Here is a 24,004-nt window from a genome sequence, read left to right on the forward strand (position 1 = left end):
TTTTTGCTAGCCGCGTTACAGGCAGGAGAGGTGAGCTTATTGCATGCTGTATTAGACACCATACAGTGCTGGAAACTTGAACTCCAACTTGACAGCATGGAGTTTTGACGTTTGAATGTTACTTCAGGCAAGTGCCGTACATTGAGTGATTCTCATAATAAATACAGAGAGGTATTAGCACTATTTATGAGAATTGTCTTTATTTCTTAGGATGACGTTGTGAGTGAGCAATAAAAACTCTTGGAATGACTTTATAATTTCCCAGTTTGACTGAATGACTTGGAAGTCCAGAATGTAAAACAGATGGTTAACTACTATGTACAGCGTAACCATGAGTCTATGACAACGTCAGGACACATTGGTTGACAGGAATGGCCTGAAGATGAATTCGCCTTGGCAGGGATCTGTTCATGTGAGATCGAGGTCATAAGGTAATGATTTGGTTATTTGTACTCAACAAGAAAATGAAGGAACATGCAGTGTCAGTCCTCCAAGTCACTGAACCATGGTTATATACATAACCTTCAAATTCCTTAGCTCAATTTCCATAGCTTTACATCTCTATTTAAAAACATGTTGCACTCAAGGACAAAACTTGGTTTGGATGTCAAATCCTTGAATAACTTTGCATGTATACATGCAAAGATATTCAGGCAGTGATGAATATTATGAGCCAGAAAGTTACCAACAGCACTTTTTATCCAATTAAATCAAACTAATATCGCTGTATCCTAATTATCATAAGTGCCCATACTGTACAGTACAGACTGACTAATTTAATTTACCAATATGGAGTCAGAGCTTATGAGAAATAATAAATAAAACAGACTAAACATTCAAAGCACAGAATGGTTTGCAGTCCACTGCAAGATGGAATCACTTTTCCTGTCACATCATTTACTATTAAATCAAATGTTCATTCTGTTGTTTTATTTAAATATTCTTTAAAATATTTTTTGTAAAGAAAGCGAATTTTTTTTTTAACCAAGTTAAAAGAAAAAACATATATTTATATATATTAAATATATAATATATATAAATATATGTTTTTTTTTCTATACATATATATTTACCCATATATTATGAAATACCCATATATTACCATCGGTTCATATTTTGCCCCACGTTAGTGACTGTGTTGCTTGATTTGGTGACTACACTTACTCCATCTCAGATCACAGCTACTAGTTGTATGAGTTAAGAAGTGTGTAAAACCTGACTGACTTTTGCTTTTATTATCTAGTGTACGTTCCCAGTGACAGATCACTCCTCTACTGTATATTCTATGTTCTGTATTTAAGCACCTTTAAATTCTTCAATGCATTTACAAGTAATAAATGTGAGTGTTATTAGATACATAATGTTCAATCATTCTTTTATGTGCATTTATAAATGTTTACAATCACTGCTTTATTTTCTGTTGTGTTGCTGATAAATCTTTAAGAATGTAAAAGTAATTTGTTTGACTGTATTTTGTAAACACATTAACTTTTAGTTTGGGAAAATTTATTGACAATTAATCTGTTGTATTTTTTGGATACATTTTTATTTTATTCTGTTTTATTTTTCATGTAACACCTTTTGATATGCGGTCTATGACAGTATATGGCATCATCGAGACATTACTTGTATTACAGCATATGACATCATTTGGCAATGTCCAGTTTGATCATGGACTTTTTTATGCATGCATTAGTTACTTTCCCTGAAAAGTCTTGACAGCACTGGTTTTGACATTGTGCCCTGACTGATAAAGCTTTATCTTTTTTCTCATAAAAAATATCACTGCTATTATGTGGGGATTTTTTTTATATATAGAATTGGTAGTGAATCATGCTTCAAGCCAAAAAAAAAAAAAGGAAAATAGAAAGAAAGAAAGAAAGAAAGAAAGAAAGAAAGAAAGAAAGAAAGAAAGAAAGAAAGAAAGAAAGAAAGAAAGAGAAAATACAGTATTTGGATTCTTTTATAATGGAAATTCAATGAAAAGGGTATTTTATATAGTTACCAATATAAAATAAACTAGTATAACTCGTAGTTAGAATACTTGTGCTTGCATTAGGAACCCAAAATATACTCCTCTGTCGCACAGCACAAGGAAAGGAAAGTTAGTATACATTTTGTTTTAGACTTTATACAATATTGGATTTTTTAAAACTGTGAAATAAGATGGGCAACACAGTGGCTTAGTGGTTAGCACTGTCGCCTTACACCTCTGCATGTTCTTCCTGTGCTTGGTGGGTTTCATCCAGGTGTTCTGGTTTCCTCCCACAGTCCAAAGACATGCAGATTAAGCTAATTCTCATTTCCAAATCAACCATAGTGTGTTAATGTGTATGAGTTTGACATATAATGGATTTTGCACCTGATCCAGGATGTACAGTATCATGACGCAAATCTTCTGGGATAGGTTCCAAGCCCCCGCCACGTCCCTGTATACAGGATAAAGTGGTGTAGACAATGAGTGAGTGAGTGAAAAAGCGCATATGGGATTAGGTATTTCAGGAACAACAACAACAGTCAGTTGTTATTTTAAGAGGTCAGCTGTTCTTCAATTTATATATAAAGAGAAATTGTGTGATTGTTTTTAGGTTTTTATTTGTTCTGCAGTAATGCCGCTAGGTTTTGACATATAGCTAGGGGGTGGTTACCTGCTGATGATAATGACACTTCGGAAGATGCTGTTATGACCATGTCCAATTAAGTGTTCAGATGTTTCATCAGTTTTGACCACCATCACCATCAGTTTGCTCCTTTAATCTTCTTTGGCTCAGGCATGACCAGATGAGCGCACACACACACCAGTCTCTCTCTTACACACACAAACATACACATGGTGTATCAGTGCCTCTGATCTGACCACAGATGTAATCTAGCATTTTGCAACCTGCCATGAAATTGCCCCATTATAAACATGACACATGCTAAAACATGTGTGCTGACATTACAGGAGGCTTTTTTTTTCTTCACATCCCCATTGGCCATATTTACCTGTCACATGATTGATTTCATTTTGAGATGCACACGCCATCTTTACTCACGTCAGGTCGCATATTTATGAAGCCGGCTGCATAAATTTAGCCATATACCCTTTTGATTTATTGTGCGTATTGTTATTGAACGTGCCTAATTGAAATATTAAAAATCAGGTTGAGACACTAACAAATTGCCCAGTACAATTGGCTATGACCAGCTGTTGAAGGTTTAGTTGAAAGTAATCAATCCAATTGAGTTTTAGTTATGTGAGAACATCCCAGGCCCCCTCTGGTTAAAAGAAAAAAAAAAAAAAAAAAATACCATAATTAATCATTTTATTAGCCAAATGTGTGGCAAGACCAGCACTTATTGCTTCCCATTATATCAGACCCCACCATGACAATGTTAGTCGACAGATAGAGATTGATTATAGGTGTGTGTGTGTGTGTGTGTGTGTGTGTGTGTGTGTGTGTGTGTGTGCATGTGTGTGCGTGCATGAGTGGGTGTGTACACGGTATGTATGTGTGTGTGGTGTAAGCACATGTGCAAATCAATGGACCTGACATCTGGCACTGTGTTGTGTTATTAGAGCCAGAGGGGTGTCTGCATACGTCAGGGACACAGGAGCCGCTATCGTGTGCCGACTTCTCATCAGAAAGAGATTTATAGATTAATGGGGAAAATGGCAAATGCTTCCACATGGGCTTCTGTGCGGGTCGACTTCACTGTGGACAATCTTCTCCAGGTCCCCCCTGAATTTCCTCTTAAAGTGAGTGAAAATTTGATTAAGAAATGTATTCTATGGTAAACACACACACACACACACACACACACACACACACACACATATATATATATATATATATATATATATATATATATATATATATATATATATGTATATGTATATTTGCACACAAACTAGATTATGTGTTTTCATTTTTATAAAAAATATACATTTATATACTGTTCAGTGCTTTTTCCGAATGTGTCCTCGTATTATCAAGTTTCTAAGTTAATCATATAAGAGGGTAAATTCAATCACTTAGTTTCGAGTGAGATTACATAATTTATTGACAAAACTACAATATATCAGATCTAATACATTTAGTATATACATTTACTGTGCTTTATGAGATGGTTTTGTACAATCATGTAGACTGAGTTATTAAGTGAACCATTAGGAAGCTACAGTATGACTGACACTTTACATCTCTAACAAATGGACAATGAGGCCCTTAAATGAGAAATTCATAGCCTTTGTGGCTCTCCAACAAAACTCAACTCCACACAAGCATCTCTGTTCCGGCTGTGAGTGGGGTTAATCCTGGGCCAGAAATTTTGACATACTGTAAAAAACAAAGAAACTTTCGCTCCCCACACACGGACCAAAGGAGGGAACTGAACCCTGATCCGGGGAGCCTCAGTGCTGACCATGATGTCACCATGCTGCCTCGGAGAAATGAAATTAAATAATAAACTCTAGGTTGTTAAGTACAACCTTGGTTTCAGCCCGAATTTTCTATCATTACAGATGCTAATGTATTGACTAAAACTTTAAAACGATACATAATAATTAGGTTACGCTTCAGAGATGGGAAGAAAAGAAAGCGTATAATGGAGAGAGGAAAACAGTGTTTTGTGTTTTGTGAAGTCATTTTATGAAGCACCATTTCACACTAGGAAATGTCGTTGAAGGGCAGGTTTGGAGCGAAAAGTGGACTAGCTACTGAAAAGGGACATTAAAATGGTGCTCGCTGATGCCAACAAACAAACAAACAAACAAACAAACAGCAGGTGACCTGAGCGCACCTGCAGCTCGTTATTCCACCGCATCAGCTGCTTAACACAGTGCAGGTGCAGAAAGTCGGAACATTTAACGCAACACACAATTAAATCAAACACAAAACATACTTTAACCTATATGCATATACAGTACTGTATTAACTGAAATGATTTGAAGGTAATAAAATGAAGAATTTTCTATGGTTAACCTTTTTAAAACAAATTTCGAATGTGTCGTTTTACACTGTATAGGGTGAGAGAAAGAAAAAGAAACCTCGCTACAAGACCATACACCAGCCATGTAACACGGTTTGAAAACATCCTCCTCCTACACATACTTCACCTTTTTGTGCTTGTGAGCTATGCGGTTCTTGTTTTTAATTAATGTCGGGCCAGAGTGGTCCTCTTAGCAAATGATGACAAATCACGCATCCTCTTAACTTTAGCCAAATGCTTTCTGGCAAAGATACAATCACTCATCAACCATTACTGAGAAGTTTGGCCTTTTTCTCGCTCTTCACTTGGGCAAAGGTTAAGCGGGTACTGTGGAAGGCTGCGCTCAGCATAAACAACATCAGTGTAGTTAGAGTGGTCTACCATTACTCGACTATAACATAAGCAAATAAGACTTTTTTAAAGAATAGCTTAAATGGACACTCACAGAAAGAGTAAGACAATGTGATATCTGTCGCAAATTGTAACACAAATAAATCTTAACTTTTGAGAACTTCTTTCAATTCTATTATGGCATTTATTTCTTAGGTAGACTTGGTACAGTACACTTTTTGCATTACTACCCAAAACTGGTAATATAAAACAAGCTATCGTCCAGAGACAATAAACAAACAGAATATACTGTATTGATTTTATGTTCTACAATAATTAATTGTACATTTGTCAGGATTGTCCTCATATCAAAGCCACTTAATAATCTCATGTGCTGTAAATAGGACTGGAGTGAAATTTTTAAAAGGTAACAATGTTCTCTTATTCATACTTATTGCACATATTAGGTCATATTCATATTTATTTGCAGAGAAAGTACATTCACATGATATTATATTCTAACAGAATATCCTAAATAACTGTTTTCATCAGATCAGATGTCATCGGATATATACTCAGCAAAAAAAGAAACGTCCCTTTTTCAGGACTGTGTATTTCAACAATAATGTAAAATTCCAAATAACTTTACAGATCTTCATTGTAAAGGGTTTAAACAATTTTTTCCATGCATGTTCAATTACCCATAATCAATGAATTAACATGCACCTGTGGAATGGTCGTTAAGACCTTAACAGCTTACAGAAAGTAGGTATTTAAGGTCACAGTTCTAAAAACGCAGGACACTAAAGAGACTTGTCTACCGACTGTGAAAAACACCCAAAGAAAGATGCCCAGGGTCCCTGCTCATCTGCGTGAACGTGCATTGGGCATGCTGCAGGGAGGCATTAAGACTGCTGATGTGGCTAGGGCAATAAATTGCCATGTCCGCACTGTGAGACGCCTAAGACGGCGCTACAGGGAGACAGGAAGGACAGCTGATCATCCTCACAGTGGAAGACCACGTGTAACAACACCTGCACAGGATCGGTACATCCGAATATCACACCTGCGTGACAGGTACAGGATGGCCACAACAACTGCCCGAGTCACACCAGGAACACACAATCCCTCCATCAGTGCTCAGACTGTCCGCAATAGACAGTCCATGAGGAGAAGATGCACTGCAATACTTCAAGCAGCTGATACTGAGTGGTACTTTTGATTTTGAGCCTCCCTTCATTCAGGGACACATTGTGACACATTTTTAGTTTATGTCTTATGGTGTTGACTCTTTTAGTGTTCATACAAATATTTATACATTAAGTTTACTGAAAGTAAAAACAGTTGAAAGTCAGAGGACGTTTCTTTTTTTGCTGAGTATATGTTCCAAATACATACAAATACTACAACCCATGACATACCCGATATATATGTGTGTATATAGATAGATAGATAGATAGATAGATAGATAGATAGATAGATAGATAGATAGATAGATAGATAGATAGATAGAACAAATGAACGAACATTCTAAAAAACACACAAACAAACTTCAAAATCCAGAACATCATGCCCAATATTGTGAAGGTTCAAATTGTGCCATCAAAACCACTCAGACCCCTTTAAGGCATGACTCCATCATACCTCTAGGGCGGACTGGGCTGTAGTGTCTGGTAAAAGGAGGTTAGCAACAGATCATTTACGTCCTTTAAGTAAATGGGGCCTCCATGGATCAGACTTGTTTATCCAGCACATCCCATGGATGCTTGATCAGACTGGTCAGATCTGGGAGGTTTGGGGGCCAAGTCACCAACCTTGAACTCTAGGCCCAGCATAACACAGCAGGCTGGGATGTACTGAATATTCTGATACCTTTCTATCATATCTAGCACTGACTTTTTTTTTAGCAATTTGTGCTACATTGACTTTCTGTGAGATCAGACAGGACTGGCTGGCCTTCACTCCCCACATGCATAGAGACGCCGTTGGTGCCCATGATCCTGTCATCAGTTTGTTGGTAATCAGTGTTATTCAGTCCATCTGGTGGTGGCTTTAATGGTTGATTAGTGTATATTATATAAAGGAAAAAAAATATATTCAATCATTAGAACGCTTGCCGCGAAGCTCGAATGGCTTGTGTGGATAAGACTTGAAGTGTGCAATGGGGGATCTTGCAGAATGCAACATCGTAAGAATGAACTTTCATAAGAATGAACTTGCAGTAGTCTTTAGTAATGAAGGTTTCAATTAGGCTAAAATTGTGTTTACATTTTGTTCAAATAGTACCAACAAATTAATTAGAATATATCCCAGGCTAGTGCAAAAAACATTATATAACTGTGTAAAATAAATAAATAAATAAACAATCTTGTGCACGTCTCTTAAGCGACATGACGCCTATTTGTAGCGGTCTGTTACCTGATCATATGTGTTGATGCATAACAATTAAAGAAAGTTTTTTAGACATCAGCGATCGCAGCAATGCATCTTTAATTTCAAGGGTAAGTAGGCATTATTAGTTATAATTATGTACATGGTTGCAAGTAGGAGACATTTTCAATATTTTAAATGAAAATAAAGTGCACATGATGTCGACATGACCATACATGTCCATAGATACTGTAAGATTTTTATTGCTGTGTAATGGAGTTTTAACCTGGACAGGGTAATAGCTTAGGATATTTTTTGATGTAGACTACAAATCAATCACATCAGACCACAAATTCTATAAGTCATTCTGGATAGGACGATCTGCCAAAGATAAAGTAAATGTAAATGTTTACCAGCTTATTACTGTCTTCCTGATACAAATTTACCCAGCTTATCCAGTGTTTTAAGATATGTCTCTTTGGTGTTTGATGTACTACTGTACATAATGAATGCTTTTGGTGTTCAGGGCTTAGTGTAGGCAAAAAACAAGTAGAGCTGGAGGATATGGCAGCATGAAGATCCTGCGAGAACAGCAAGACATAAAAAAAAGAAGATGAAAAGATAAGTCAGGAAAGAAGTCCGGGATGAAAATACGAGATGAAAAGAGGAAGAGAGCGTGTGTGTAGGACACTGATATATAAACAGGCTGAGATAGTAAAAATCATATGTTATAAATGTACGTGTCAGAGCGAAAGAGTTCACCATGTGGTTTCTATGTGCATCAAGTTTTATATCGCAACGTCTCATCGCTTCCAATATCGTGTCCTATAGGCTGAAGGGAACGTTAAGAGTTCCAAGAGCACAACAGACCTGCTAGACACACACTGCTCTTAAACACTATAATAACAGTCTTTGTGGTGACATCTGCTTTGACTTAGCCCAAACACTCTGGCAGTTAATAAAGCATATAATCAAACTGCTGTATTTAAGACAAGCGAACAAATGTCTGGCGAGAGGAGCCGGAGAAGAATTCTTAAAGAGCGTCTCGCTTTACCCTGAGAATGATGTTCCTCAGACACTTTCCTCAAACATGGTGCACAGACACCATTTTAATCTCAGCACATGAATGGATGAGAACCTCAAACATTACACCCTCCCCCATAACACACACCCTCTTGTGCACTCACTCCATAACTTTCTTCAGTCTCAACATTTTTATGCATCGTTATGGCTCAGTCTCTAGCAGCACTTGGGAAGCGCTCAAAATACTGTTTAGAGTCTAGACTGTGATCTGCATTACTAATCCAGTAAACAGATCATTGACCGGTTAAGAACGTCTCCACTTTTAGCTCCACCAAGGCCTAATTTGCTTTACTTCTCATTGTCAGTTTATTTACTGCTCTCACAACTGGATACATTTGGTCAGCATGCATTGCACTAATGCATGCTAAAGTCAGTATCTAGATGATTCGTGAGCATCTTCACTATGCTCTAAGGGCATTTTACATACAATAGTTTTTTTTTTTTTTTTGTAAGGCGGGACGAAACTTGACAGCCATAAAGAAACACTTTTAGACACAGAAAGAACATAAGGATCAAACCAGGCATCCTGGAGCTGTTTGGCAGCAACGCTAAACACCACATCGCTATTCTTGAGCTTTATTTGTGATATATTTTCTATTTTTGTTTTTTGCAACCACAGTATAGGCAAAACGTATCAAAACTCGGTTTGGAAAGGAAAGGAAAAAAAAACATCAAAAATGCAATATGCACAAAGAGTTAGCACTGGTACAGCAATTCCAGCGATGCTTCAAAAAAGTCTCAGTGCTTCCTCTAGCTGAGAGAGACTTAATCCTGCTGTGCTGAAAGATAAAGCCTGAGAAGCTCCCCCTGACTCTCTATTTAAGTCCTCATTCTGACTCCCACCCCAGGAACATGATCCCCAGTCATTTGCCCGCACATCCCCGGAGCCTGTTCTCTCCCCATCAGCATCACCACAGTGCTGAACTCAATGGTGATCTATTTAGAGTCTGGGTGTAAGTTACAAACCAATCTCACCTTTGATTGCAGTCCAATGTCAGACCTAAAGTCCATCCAGAGATGGAAATGAGCATCTGAAATGAACCGAATGCGTTGCTTGCTACAGTAGGTGCCATAAAGGAAGAACAAATCAGGTTTTTTTTTTGGACTACAAGCTTCACTTCTCGAGAGCTACGAGTCAGCACATTAAGCAGGTTTTCCTCGGTTTAATCCACCTGCAAGCAATCTTGCCACATTTTTGCGGAAAAGAGCAGAACGCTTGACTGACACGTTCGGTCCTGGTGCGGTTTTTCACGGGATTAAAAGCAGCATGTCAATGGGACCCCCAAAAAAAAAAAAAAAAAAAAAGGTGGTTCGTGACCCAGTGAGCACTTTCTTGACAGCCAGATTACAGTGTACTGCATTTTTCCGTGGTTGTTATCTGACAGTTTACGACAAGGTAGTCAGTCCACGCATAGCTGAAATGTTTTCACCTGGGCGAACAACGCAATCTGATACCGTTCTTAAAATTCACTTCCCTTCTCCATCCATCAAGTGCTTATTGCTTAACAATAACCAAGCTAAAAGTTCAAGTTATAAATATTTATTGATGAAAATGCTCATGTTGTTGAGATGTTTAGATGATCTTTCCTCGCATTTTTTAAAAACTATTATTATTATTAGTTTAATTTTGCTTACTGGAACTGTGGAATGTACTGTATGAAGCATTAATCAAAGCTCTGAAGGGAATTTGGCAGTCAACGTAGACCAGCTAGAACTATACAAAAATGTTGTAAGGCTAACGTTACTGCTACGAGCGGGGAATAAAAAAGTATAGCTCAACCCAAAAAAAAAAGAGATAAGAAGACACCTTGGATTTGATTTGGAAAAAAAAAGATAAACGGTACATTGCATCCGTATTCCTGAAGACTCTGTCTCTGAGATGCACAAGTTCACCGGTGTCCATGTCTCCTTGCATTCGTATTGTATATCTGCTCTTCTGTTGTCTGAGGACACCCTAACATACAGACACACACCACACACACACTATCCCAAGGCTGGAGGCATCCTAGATTGTATACAAGAGGCAAGGGTGTATGAGAACGGAACCTCGGAGGGGTGTGTGTCTGCGGGTCCCCTTTGAATAGCCAGGCAGCACTCAATATCAAGTTTGTTTGTTGCATCCCTCCTTGTCTGTAGAGTATGCAAATTGGCCGTGTGTGTGTGTTTTTGAAGCGGTGGGGAAAGGACGGGGGGGTCTGTGGGAAAGTGAGGGAGCTAATCCTGAGAGTTTCATCAGGGTGGAGAAGACCATTCAGTCACTTACCCCCTCCCTCACCCCCCACCACTACAACTCACCACACGCCACTTCGCAAGACAAGGACGTGGTGTTTTCTCTTTGTGTCGAAGTCACCCCCCCTCCTGCGTACACACACAAACACTTTAATGCTGAACACCTGTTTCTCCACACACACACACACATATACACACACATACACACACCAGTGATGCGCAGACATCCCACGCTCCCGTCTACTGGGGGCCACACAAAGAGCTTTATTATGGATGTAGTACAAAACGTTGGACACACTATATCATTGAGCATGACCGTATATTCTTACATTTTTTGCCTTTAAATTCGAACAAATGAAACCGTCACTTCATGACCACTTGGAAGATGTAATAAATCTGGGAATCGGTTCCAACAGCTATGTGTGTATGTCTCTCTCCTCTCCAGCCTGCTTTTTTTTCCCTTTCTGATTTCTCCAAGGGCAGGCAGCTCTGTGTAGCGACTCATGTTTCACAAGCAGACCCCGCTTCCAGCATTCCCTATTTAAAACAAAAGCAAACACACTCAACACACACACACATACATACACACAACACACATCTCATCCTCTCTTGCTGCCCTGCAAAACATAATCGGCCCAAACAGCAGTTAACTTCATCAAATCGCCAAGAATGGGCCTTGATAGAAAACAAAACATCCTTGAGTAAGTATGCAGGATGCATTAAGAGCCAAAACCCTGTTTTTTTTTTATTGAAGACAGATGTTTATTTAACTAGGCATTTTTGTTCATAAATGGCATAATGATAACCATTATGTATTTGAGATAATTTTATATCAGTGTAGCACCATATTGTTCGCTTTTATAGCCAAGGAAAGTGTTCACAGCCAGGTGCTGATTTCAGCCTAATTACGAGGGTTCAGGAGAACTTCGGCTTTCATGTTAATCCAACATGGCACTCATTGAGGCCCGAATCTCATTCTCAGCCCTGAGCATGCTGGATTATAAAGGCATGTCCTGTGGCACCAAGTACAGCCTGCAGTGCTGATGGCTTCTCTCTCTCTCTCACACACACACACACACACACCTCACACACACTCTTTACTATTCTTCCAAGGCTCTTCCACTGATAGAATTTTTAATGCATGTAATTTATGCACTACACAAAACGTCAAACTAACTCTAACTAAAACCTTAACATTAATAAAAACAAGATGTTCATTTCTATACAAGATATACTGTTTCCTTGTATACACACTTGTCCTCATAGGGATCATCAAAATGTCTCCATAAGGCCAAACCTGTCAGATTTTCATGTCCTTTCAAGAAGAGACTTACTACTTATACTTGGTCTTGTGATCCTTCCCACTTATTCAATAACAATTTGCTAAACAAAGCGTATACTGATGATAGAAAAAAAAAACATTTTTGATCAAGCACCAATATGAAATTCTGTCTTTTCCCGCATGAGCTGCGTACCCCGTGCGTCCGTTGTGCCTCGTTAACTATCTGCAATGCTTTGTATGCAACCTTTTCCCAACATTTAAAAGGCCGTGTCAGGCACATTGCAGCCATGATTGATGTTTTAGTTACTTAAAGCAAGTTATCTTTGGGGCGGTCAGTACGCAAAATTACACAAATGAACGCCAGCCGTAAAATTTCTCCTGTTGTCAGCACAATAGATTCCCTTACATCGAAATTGTGATTGTTATTTATTGAAAATCAAGCATCACAGACACACAAAAAAAGAAGAAGAAACAATCGGTTTTGTAGCATAGCTCGTTTTATTGTTTAAACAGTTTTGCATAGGAAATATATCCACTTCCAGTAATTGACTGCAGTAAAAACAGCTGCTAGCAGTATAGGCTGGATATAACAGTAACAATCACAAAAAAAGTCAAGCATTATTTACACTCATTTTTAATCTTGTGGCAATTTTATTCCCTACATCAAATGCAGCTAGCTTAAAGGCAATGCCTAACTGTTTAGCTGTGAAAACTGCAACGAAAAAAAAAATTAAACCAAATCAAGAAAGAAAAACAAGACCTTCACTGTACAGTCTCTTGAAGGATACCTGCATTTCTCGAATGGTGAATAAAACAAGTCTGTAAAGTCTTCTATGATGTACATTCAGGAATATACACTGCCTTTTGCATACATCTGCGGTGTTACTACATTCACTAAAGGCTGATACAACCTTCAAACATTTGTTAGTGTAGTTGATGTTCATGTTAAAAATGCATGGCTCAAATAAATGCTTTTTGAAAAGGGTGTAAAAGTGCCACAAGACCTGAAAGAAATCAACCCTGCTGTGGAGCTGGCAAGCATCTTTTTTTTTTTTTTTTTGTTCTTTTTTTTTTTTTTTCATCTACTGTAGTTCTAAGTGTAGCATTGAACAATCTAAAGAAACACACTGCCCAACTATTTATTTAATCTCATCAAAGAAATATCGAGAGACCAGGGCACTCCATTCAATAGGACTAAAATATTCAAAAATGAACAGAGCACAAAAACACTTAAAAAGAGGACACGTCACATAAAACCTGGGGGGAAAATAAAACATATTGTAAGATTAAAAATACAGGAAGAAGCAACCCACACATTCTGTTTTGACTGCTTTTTTTCTTCTACATTTCTATTTTTTTCCCCAAAGAAATTCAATCAGCGTTGTTTTGTTTTTCGTTTTTATGTACAATGTGAAGTCCACTGAGACTGTGAGCTGGAACAGGCACTGCTTAACATATATATACTGTATATATATTTTTTTGTCTTTTTTTTTTTGGTAAACATCTCAAAATATGCTGGTTTTTAATATGTTCCTGTTTATGTCTACCTGATGTTCATTCATGCCATTGGAAATGCCCTTGGAAAACAGAACTGAAGAAATGAACTGAAAGATTCTCCTGTGGTCAATCCATATTCAGGTGAACTAAATAAAGATATTGCGTGAGTGCCACTAGCGTCTCCTTGCATAAGGAAAATACTTGTGGCCTTCTCGGTGTCCATGAGCATGGCTTTCATAACTAACTCTACATGTAATACTTAACTTTAACCAGGCCATCGTCTCATATCATGTAATACATGTAATGCTATGAAAATCTAATTTCTTGACAACAAACTGAACGAAAAGAAATAATAATAATATTAATAATAATCAGCCCTTTGAAAAGGAATGAACGACAAATCTAAAAATCATTACTGAGACACAAAAAAAAGTAGAAATTGACCAAAAAAATCCTCTCAGAAGCCTCATAACACTGTGTGCTGTGGTGAGCGACACTGTGACACGATCACAAGAAATAAACAGATGAAAGTATTCAGGCCCGAAATCTGATGGTACACGCAAACCAAACAACAACGTGCCAATGAGAGGGCTAGTGGGAACTGCGGAAAGTGCAAATGCTCAGCTGTTTGCCAAACTCTCCTCTGTGCCAACGTCATAAACAGATACCTGTGGGGCTGCGCGAAGGCTCTCGGGAGATGGAGTCCTCCCAGTACTGACCTTATCCTTACTACATGATGAAGGTGATGAATATTACTCAACATGGCTATCACAGCCCACAGTGAACGCGTAAATACTGTGAAATGAACATGCTTCGATTTCAGCTTCAGCTCGATGTGCGGTAGAAAAGTTCCAAGGTCTCGTCAGAAACCAGATGAGCCACTGTTTTGTGGCTAAATTAACTCTCTTTTGCCGGAGACAGCAGAATAACATGTCGCTTATAACATTACCCTAGGAATCACTGACGACAGGATCGAATCACGTGCCTTTTCAAAAAGGAAGAATATTTTCCCCCTCTGCCCGAATCAGCAGAACTTATTCCCATTTCTGCAAATCGCAAAATCAAGTCACACAGCCAAGGTCGACGCTAACAGAAACAACACAACAGGTTAATCTACATGAAGCACAACAAATGACCTTCATCATTTACTTTTTAACATTTACACACTGACGTAGGAATTTACCTCCACAACAAAGTACAACGAATTCAAATGAAAATCTGATTTGTATGGGCAGCTGGAGTTTCACCCCGAGTCCAGATTCAAAACAGGTTGTTTTTTTTTAACATAAAAAAAAAATCATATTAAGCAAATTCCTTAAATTTATAAATTTTGCTTTTTTTTTTTTTTTTTTTTTACAAATAAGGAAAAAAAAAACAAAAAAAAATACAGTGTACAAACTTTTGTCTACAAGGCAGGCATTTGAACAGAGAAACCCTCATTTTTCCTTATTGTGTGGAGTCAGAGTTAGCCAGATACATACTCTGGCACACTCACATCAACACTAACCACCCAAGCTAGCAGAGCAAAATTTACCCACTAGAAGACTAACAGACTATTGCTATGACTAAAATGCTGATAACGAACTTGAATCAGGGGCCTTATTCTTAATTCTTCTAACAAAAAAAACCCAAAAGCGATACGTCACCCTTCGCGACATGAACTTCAAAATGAAATTCATCTTTTCCTATTTTTATGACACACATTCACATCACAAACTCTAGGTCTCACATTAACCAAAGGAAAAACCAAGCAAACAAACAAAAACATTTTTTTACGTTACTTTTACATATCAACTTTAAAAGTCCTAAAAAGTTCATTTTTAAAATGATGTGGCCTATTTTGTTTTACAATTACACCCAAAAGGGGCAAGTAAATTCATTTCATGTTTAAAAAGCTTGCCTTTTTTCAAGCAAGAGTAAAGGGAAAACAAAATTTACAGTGTACAAACTTTTGTCCAGAAGGCAGGCAGTTGAATAAAAACAGAGGCTCATTTGCTCGTCCCATGTAGTGTCTTACAAGGTCTGCCACACGCCCGCACCGACGAGCATGTCTTCACAGAGCTGCCAGAGCAGATTCTATCCCATAAGGACTACCAGAGACTAATCCCATCATTATGGCCAATGCAGTCACCCGTACCTACAGCCATGTTCACAAACACCACAACGATCCTCTGACCCTGACACTACCATCAGTCTGCGGGAAATGCACTTCAGTGGCACGGCTAATGGCCAAAAAGGCTGCAAAGCACTTCAACGTTCTCAAATCCAATAACAATAAGGAAAAAAATATATAATAATCTTAACAGGGACAGCAGTGCACATAAAATGGGGTGCTTCTTTTCGGCAAATTTTTCTTTAACAATAAGAAAAAGCATATTTGTGAAGGAGGAAAGATTGAGATTGACTTGAGTTTTTCCATCTAGCCTTTTTTATTTATATTTTATTTTTAAAAAAGTTTTTGAGGACATGGATAAACAAGAGCGACAGGTCTGATGTAGAAGAAACCAGTAATTAAATGGACCAGATATAAACAGCAGAAATGTTGAAAGATATGTTGAATGTCTTTGCACAATACAGCACAAAGATGAAATCCAATCACTGATATCGATATGATGCTCTGTGATAAATCATGCCTGAGTTACTGTTGTACTGTTTTTATGAAATCGTTCATTTTAAAGGGCACTGGAGGTGGATGATTGCCTACATGCTGTATAAGTGCTCAGCGTTTAAACCGCAGGAAAAAAAGAAAGACTGCATAAGGCCCTTCCTCTGAAGTCCGAAATTTACCACAAGTAGAATATGCGACAGATCAGGAGCTCGAATGTCGTCTCCGAACCTGACTAATATCCTGATAAGGCTAAACCTGCAATGATCTCCAAGATAAGAAACAATAAAAGGATAGAATTTCTTTTTTCTGATTGTAAGTAGTTTAAACACGCAACTATAGCGTGGTGATTGTAATGCATTTCATAGCAAGTCACTTTTTTTCCCCTATAAAAATTTAAGGCATTTACTTTTGTACTTGCATATCATTACTGATAATATGCACATCGGATGCTGAAGATTCGTCTTCACAGCTTTCATGATACAGTACCGACAGTTAAATGTGTTTGAAAAAGATGCTGTGTGTGGACAGAGCGAATTCACAGGCGATATGCAGAGTGTTGGATAACATCCATAGTCCTCGTTGTATCAATAATCTGAGCTGAAGATGAATTGGATTCCGCTCAGCGGTGTATACTGTAATGCTGTACGCAGAAACGTAGAATTCGCTTTAGCGCTAATTCTTAACTTTCCATGCTGATTGTCAGTCTCAAGTCAAGCTTTTCCTCTGAAAATGAGCCATTTTTGTTCCAGGAGTCATGCTAGCACCCCAGTGTAAAGTAAAAAAAAAAAGTTGGTTAGTCACAGTAGGCAGACCAGTGACTTTGCAGCCATGTTAGACCAAACGAAGCATGCTACAAATCTTAGGAGGGAAAAAAAAAAAAAAAAAAAAAAACTCACATAGAGAAAACAAAACTAAACTGTCCTTGCATGCGTCTCTCCATCTTTCAGTACACTCAAGGAAAGAAAAATTCAAATAAAAATCAGACCTTGTCACACACTGCATAGAAAGCAGTTCCCACTTTGGTCAAAAAAAAAAAAAAAAAAAAGGAAAATTACAACATCAACAGCAACATTAACATTGACAACATCAACAAAATAAATGTATACACTATTTGTATCTCCGTACTAGCTTCTAATCGACATAACTAAAAGCACTACCTACATAGGCAAAACGTGGTATTGCATAATTCTTATAATTCTCGACCCCTCCCTCCCCTCGATAATGACTGGAAGATGAAAAAACAAAAAACAAAAAAAAAAACACCAAAATACTGAAAAATAATGCTGTTTGATTATAAACTTTAGAACAGCAACTATACACAGCCTTGATATGCACTGTAAATGTGAGATAAAGTAGTAAATGAAGCTAAAAATCAACAATGACAATTTCATCCAGAGTACAAAATATTTCTTATCATAAAAATGTTATTTCTTTTTTTTTTTTTCTAAAACGGTAATAAATGCAGCAAAAACAAGTGTAGTGATGATTTCTATATTCAAAGGCAAGGCACGTAATGTGGACTATATATATCCGTGCAAATTAAGATTATTGGAAAGATTAGTTATATAAATATATCTGATTGGAGAGGCGATGGCATTGGGACTGCCGTGAACAATCGGAGATTAAATGGACTACAACTTTCAAGATTCATCAAAATGGGCGTAAAAGAAGCACCATGAGACCTAGCCTCACCCTGCAGGTTAGTGTTTAACTGAGTGCAGATTTAACACATAACAAACACGCACACGCACACACACACACACACACACACATTCGTGCATACACATTTACTCTTAAATTACTTCACCAGCCTGCGTTTCTTGTGTTTCTTGTAATATCACAATGTAAACAGTAGCTTTATAAGCTAATGGCCCAAATGAAAATGCACACTAGATAGGTAGGGATTATACTTAAAAAAAAAAAAAAAGGGAAAAAAAAGCAATTTTATACACGCTGTGTGTTTGTGTCTTTTCACCTTTTTAAGTTTCTGTAGGTCATTTTACAGAATAAATAAAAGAAAAAAACTACCCGAGTGCTTGGGTACGGCTCAAGATAAGTGCTGTTTTGTTCGTGTTCAGTTCTGCTCAGGTAAACGATTACTGTCAATCATACTTCCCCACTCTCACCTTGCCACCATGTTCATATTAGAGGATGCAATTATTTTTTTTCTTATTTAAAAGTGAACTTAAAACAGTTACTCCCCCTTCCTTTAGAGTCCTAGGGCAGACAGACTATGATAGCTTCCCTTCAGAAAAAAAATCACTTGAATTGCACTTGCCTCATATGAGATATTTCCTTTTTTTCTATTATCGCAAATCCTTTGTAAAGGATACATCAAGAAGATTCACTGGGGTTTGTTTTCTAAACTAGTAATACAGGTCAGTTTTTTTTTTTTTTCACTATAAAAATTCAGAGTTCTTAACTCTTAAGAGTAGAATATTAACCTTTAGCTCTAAAGGAAATACAAATCCAAAATTGACAAGATTACAGATACCAAAAGGTGCCTTTTCATCATGGAAAAAAAAAAAAATTTAGAAGGCAAACAAACAAACAAACAAGTAAAAATCTGAATTGCTGAATTTTGTTCCTATAGACATGTAATGATGTGGGTTGAGCCTTCTTGGATAAGTCAGAATTAGAGCCTGCATTTCAAACGAAAAAAAAAAAAAAAAAAAAATGAAAGTCCAGCCAGCCAGCCCTTGTGTGCCTCTTCTTCTACACCTGCTCAAAAACCAAACCTAGTAATTGTGACATAAGAATGAAAAAAAAAAAAGCACTACAAGAGACTAGCATGTCATGCAAAACATTAAGGCATCTAATTAGTTTTTTTTTTAATGGAAAATATCACAGTATGTCAGTTGAGGGGCCTTCTTACACAACGACTGACTGGCATGGAGAGGCTCGTGCCAGCTTTGACCCACTCTCCTGTTCTAGGGCAAAGTCCTTCAGTGGGAGGGACAAAAGTCAGTGGAGATTGTGTAAGTGCTGCTTGCTGGTTTGTCCACGGACCTGTCACTCCAGAGTCAAGGCTCGCCTCCCCTGTTTACACCCCTCAGTTACTTGTCTCTGCCTGAAGAAGGGGCTCACCAATGATGTTTATGCTGTAATTCTGGACATTTGTTGGCAGAATCTGAGTCCCGTTCGACACTTGGAATGGAATTAAGCTCGCCCAGGTACCAGGACTGTGGACACACAGGAGAGAGAGAGAGAGAGAAAAGAGAAGGGGGGAGAGAGAGGAAAACAAACATAAAGCAGACATATCAGATAATAGACTTGCCTAAAAAACAAAATAATAATAATAATAATTCCAAAAATTATTTTAGAAAACAGAAAAAAACAGAGCCAAGAATATTTTCTTAGATTTTGCATTTTGCCTGAAAGACCTTGAAACCTCGCAATCAGCAAAGCTGATATTTGTTTAAAAATATTATTTTCTTAAATTAAATAAAGCTAGTTATATGCTGCATGCTATATTCTTTACATATCCTTTATGTACTACATATAATTAAATACTTCATAAATTTAAATGCCTGATTAGCAAATAAATAAATAAAAAGTTTTTTTTTTTAAATACATTGAGAATGCGTCACCAGGTTTCACAAAGGACAATATGAAACGATTTTAAATCGGGTCTGTGATATGTATCAATGTCTATTAGCAGTACAGGTCTCAATTATTTCCCACAGTCTGAAGGGCTTCATCCCTCCTTCAGCACTGACAGCACAGGAAACTCCGAGGAACAAAGGCGCCTCAGTAAGTGGATATTGCAAAAGAGGAGTCCCACAGAGAGCTGACACCCTCCCTCTGATCAATAGGGTTAAGTCAGAGGCTGATTGTGTACCGCACTTTCCCATCCGCATTCAGCACATGCTAGCCGCACAACAACACAAGACTGTTAATTGCGAGCCACGGCGCAGGCCTTGAATGCGAGAGACGCCGCGATGCACAAACAGCATGTTGTTCCCTGGAGGGAGGACAGCGGGGGTCTGAATGGTATGTACATGTGTCGAATAATTAGCCAGGCCAGAAACCAGTCCACCCTCCTCCTTTCCCGTCTCCTTCTTAAATACCTGTCTCACACAATCGCTGCTTTCTGTTTGCAGATTACAGAGCGTGCTCCTGCTCTTTCAACACCACCCGGCACACACAACCACCGCTTTGTTATTTTCTCCCTTTTACTTTTTCCCCCCCTAGCAAAAAAAAAAAAGAAAAAAGAAAAAGAAAGGGAGGACAGGGCAGGCCGGGGGTGGGCGAGGGCGTACTGGGGTGTTTGACGGAAGGCAACAGTAAAGAGAAGAAAGTGAGCGACTTTTCCCTAGGATCTCCGGCTGCAGGTGCATAGCTTCAGTGGATCAGCTTTAGTTGTGAGGAGGGGGGAGCAATAAGGGGGGTTTTAGGGGGTTTTCTTTGGCAGTTTGTTTGTTTTTCCAAAGGGGACACGAGGGCTCAGGCTGATGCCTGGGGAAGACAACAGGGTCTTGGCGGACCTAGAACACTGACTTTATTTTTCCCATGGCTGCCTGCAGTGATACGGCTGACTGTGGCCATGAATGTGGCTAATGACTTAGTCTGCATTTTATACAAATCCCCTGCAGCTTGAGGCCTAGACGTCACTTAAAACAATGGAGGCAAAGTTCATGATTCAATGGCCAGAAACATGTTCAGAATTTACAAAGCATGGGGTATGAAGGAAGAAAAAGAAAAAGGAAGGAAACGCGATGCTACACAAGTAAACAAACATTTTTTTTTTATTTCCTCCATAGCTTCTTTCTCCTGCTTCTGCCATCCCCCTCCCTTTCCTTCTCTTCTTTCTGGTCTGCTAAAAATCATCTGACAGGAAACGAGAGATTAAGTTTTTCCTACCTTGCTGAACAAAGAGAGCACAGAGGAGGGAAACACTCAGCAGCGATTTTGGCTTTGTATTTTTCTTTTTCTTTTACTTAAGATATCTTTTTATCCCTTTCTTTTTTAAGTTCCGCTCTCCCTTTGTAACATACTACTCACTCTATAGGAACAGAGGAGACCTCAGCAGCAGGGGATTACTTTGTAAGCTCGGTGCACATGGTCCTCAACCCTTCTGTCCTCCCATGACTCCTTGCTCCAACCCCAGTCTCAGCTTTTGCAGACTGCCCGGCCGTAGCTCATGGGGTGCCACCCCCTTATTTAACAATTTCAACTTCAGCCTGGCATTACCTAATGTCTGGTTTCCCTTGGATACCAGATGGCTTAATACATGACAGCTCCCCGTCCACAGGAACCCGAGGAGGGGGGAAGAGGGGAACAAACAATTTTCCCCTCATGCGTGATTGACCTGATCAGATTCTACACAGTGGAATCACACTCCATGCTCATGGCTTGCCCATCCACAGATTTTTGTCCCACCAAAATCCTCCTGCCTGTGGTGGTTGACATACTGTAGAGCATGCTTCGCTTAGGGATGAGACCCTAAATAGATTATCTAATGGCATCTTAATGGATAGCTGACCCTATTTCCTACAGGATGGCAATGCTCAAGGCAGGATCCAATTCAATTTGCCTTGAACCATGGAGCACCATGCATGACGCTGCACCAATGCAGCCCCATCCACATGTGAGCCACATATTACAATTACATATATTACCTGTCAAATATGTGGAGATGTATCATTTTTCTAAATATTAGCAATAAATTTCCTTTTTTTTTTTTCTTTCAATTAAGCACGGTTAAGAAAATCTCATGTAACATGTTTTATGTATTTGTAACTCTGAAAAAAAAATCACATTACAGTACATGCTCAGAAAAAAACTCGCTTAGCAGATGTAACCGATGCGCACACGTTCTTCAAATAAGGAATTACTTCAAATATTCCCACAGATGCTCGTGTGCCTCTTGGAGGACTTTCATGTGGTTTGTGGAGCTGTTTGGACATGTGTCTCTCTCTATCAATTTGTTTTATTCAACTCCTTCCAGAGCATCTTGATTGGGTTGGAATCAACTGAATGGAGAGACCTTTCTGTTATAGACAGCTCTGCTTTCTTCCTTTCATTTATCACTTAATCAGCATTAAGGTGTGGATTTTTTGAAAACATTGTACAGTGAGTGTCGACTACAGCTAACCACACTATCCAAAATCTTTCTATTAATACAAACTGGATATATAAAATCATTTGACATTTCCTCTGTCATGGAAATCCTTGGTCACAACCTATCCAACTGCAAAACTGGCCACGATTATGTTCTATATCTGAAACTAAGCAGGGAAGTGTCTTAATATAAAGTTATAAAATAAATGAGAAAATCTACAGAAAAAGGCTCTGCAACCTCACTGACTACAGAGGAAGTCTAAGCGTGATGCTTCTCTACCTGACTGCAGAATAAGTGCCAACAGGAAGTGCTGAGCAAGGCTTTGTCCAGCCACGCCACAGGAAGGGATTGAGAGGAAGAGAGAAAGAAAAGAGAGAGAGAGAGAGAGAGAGACTCTAAAAAAACAAAAAAGCGAAAGACAGAGAGGCTGAGGAATGTAAATTTTCTAAAGAAACAGCCAGACAGATATATATACTCAGAGAGAAAGAGGTTGGTTTGTCATTTTCAAGGGCAAAATCCAGCTTTCTACATTTACAGTAAGGCCCAGAATTTATAAACCTACCCTGTATGGTAGGTCCTGCTCATTACAATCTCTCCTCTTGTCTGTTTCTATAGACCTACAGAGGATAGAAATTATTTCTCGGTCTTTTAAGCATATAAATCGTAATTCAAAGTAACAATTTTATCTGTGAGACTGAAAACAACTTGTGATGTCAAATGATATATATGAATATGGTATAATGAGATGGAAATTAAAAAGACAGAAAAAAAATAAATTAAAGACCAATTTACAAAAGTTTAAAGACATTTCTTAATATCTGTCCATTACAGATATTAAGAAAACACTGATTTGATATTTAATATGTGGTTTTATAGATTCAAAACAGGATGTCTCTGAGAATCCTATAAATCATTGGCACTTTTATTACTGTTTGCATTACAATTATTATGGTGCATTATTCATGTTTTCTGTCATTAGTTTTAGCAGCGGAGACTGATTTCAGAATTGCCACAAAAAAAAAATTGGAGGCCGATTATATGCACATGTCCATGCAGACACATTTTAATATCTTAAAAACTGATACGAAATATTATAAAATGCTAATCATGTTAAGCTAATTTCAGAAATTTCACATGCTGTCCATCTAATACCAACACACTCCAGTTTTCTACTAGCGAACTAAGAATTTGGTATCTAAAAGCTTACCTGAGGAAAAACAATTATGAAGAATATAGGAAGACAATATCCTATATTGCATAGTCAGTGCCATGTTTACTTGTAAGTCTATTATTATTATACGCATTGTACTGTGTGATGAGCAGATCGAATCATATAACTGCATGTCATAAAGCAAAAGAGGAGTAAGAAATACGATCCTGGTTTCTCCTGCTGTTTCAAGGCATATGAGTGACATAGGAATTTTACTAAAAGCTACTTTTTATTTGCTTTTTCAGAGCCTGCTTCCATGGGGAAAAAATCGATCGAAAGACTTGAGGTTGAAAAGAAGGCACAGACAAGAAAAAAAAACCTGTTACATATTCTAACACACAATCTTCAAAGGCTCCT

General features: G+C 38.1%; 1 protein-coding gene across 6 annotated transcripts in view; it reads right to left on the reverse strand.

Moving 5' to 3' along the window:
* Positions 1 to 24,004, reverse strand: part of LOC128538036 (nuclear factor 1 B-type) — a 138,938-nt gene that overhangs the window by 45,666 nt on the left and 69,268 nt on the right. For 3 of the 6 annotated variants that reach the window (XM_053510635.1, XM_053510634.1, XM_053510636.1), the window contains one exon: positions 18,138 to 19,555. The exons of 1 other annotated variant lie outside the window; for it this stretch is intronic. In XM_053510635.1, coding sequence (XP_053366610.1) covers positions 19,426 to 19,555 — 130 coding nt within the window. In that variant the 3' untranslated portion in view covers positions 18,138 to 19,425. Of the gene's footprint in view, positions 1 to 18,137; positions 19,556 to 22,999; positions 23,055 to 24,004 lie in introns of those variants that run through there. 2 more of the 6 variants (XM_053510633.1, XM_053510632.1) reach the window with 1 other exon arrangement.

The sequence above is a fragment of the Clarias gariepinus genome, chromosome 1 (assembly GCF_024256425.1).
Source record: "Clarias gariepinus isolate MV-2021 ecotype Netherlands chromosome 1, CGAR_prim_01v2, whole genome shotgun sequence".
In the NCBI taxonomy this organism is placed as follows: Eukaryota; Metazoa; Chordata; class Actinopteri; order Siluriformes; family Clariidae; genus Clarias; species Clarias gariepinus.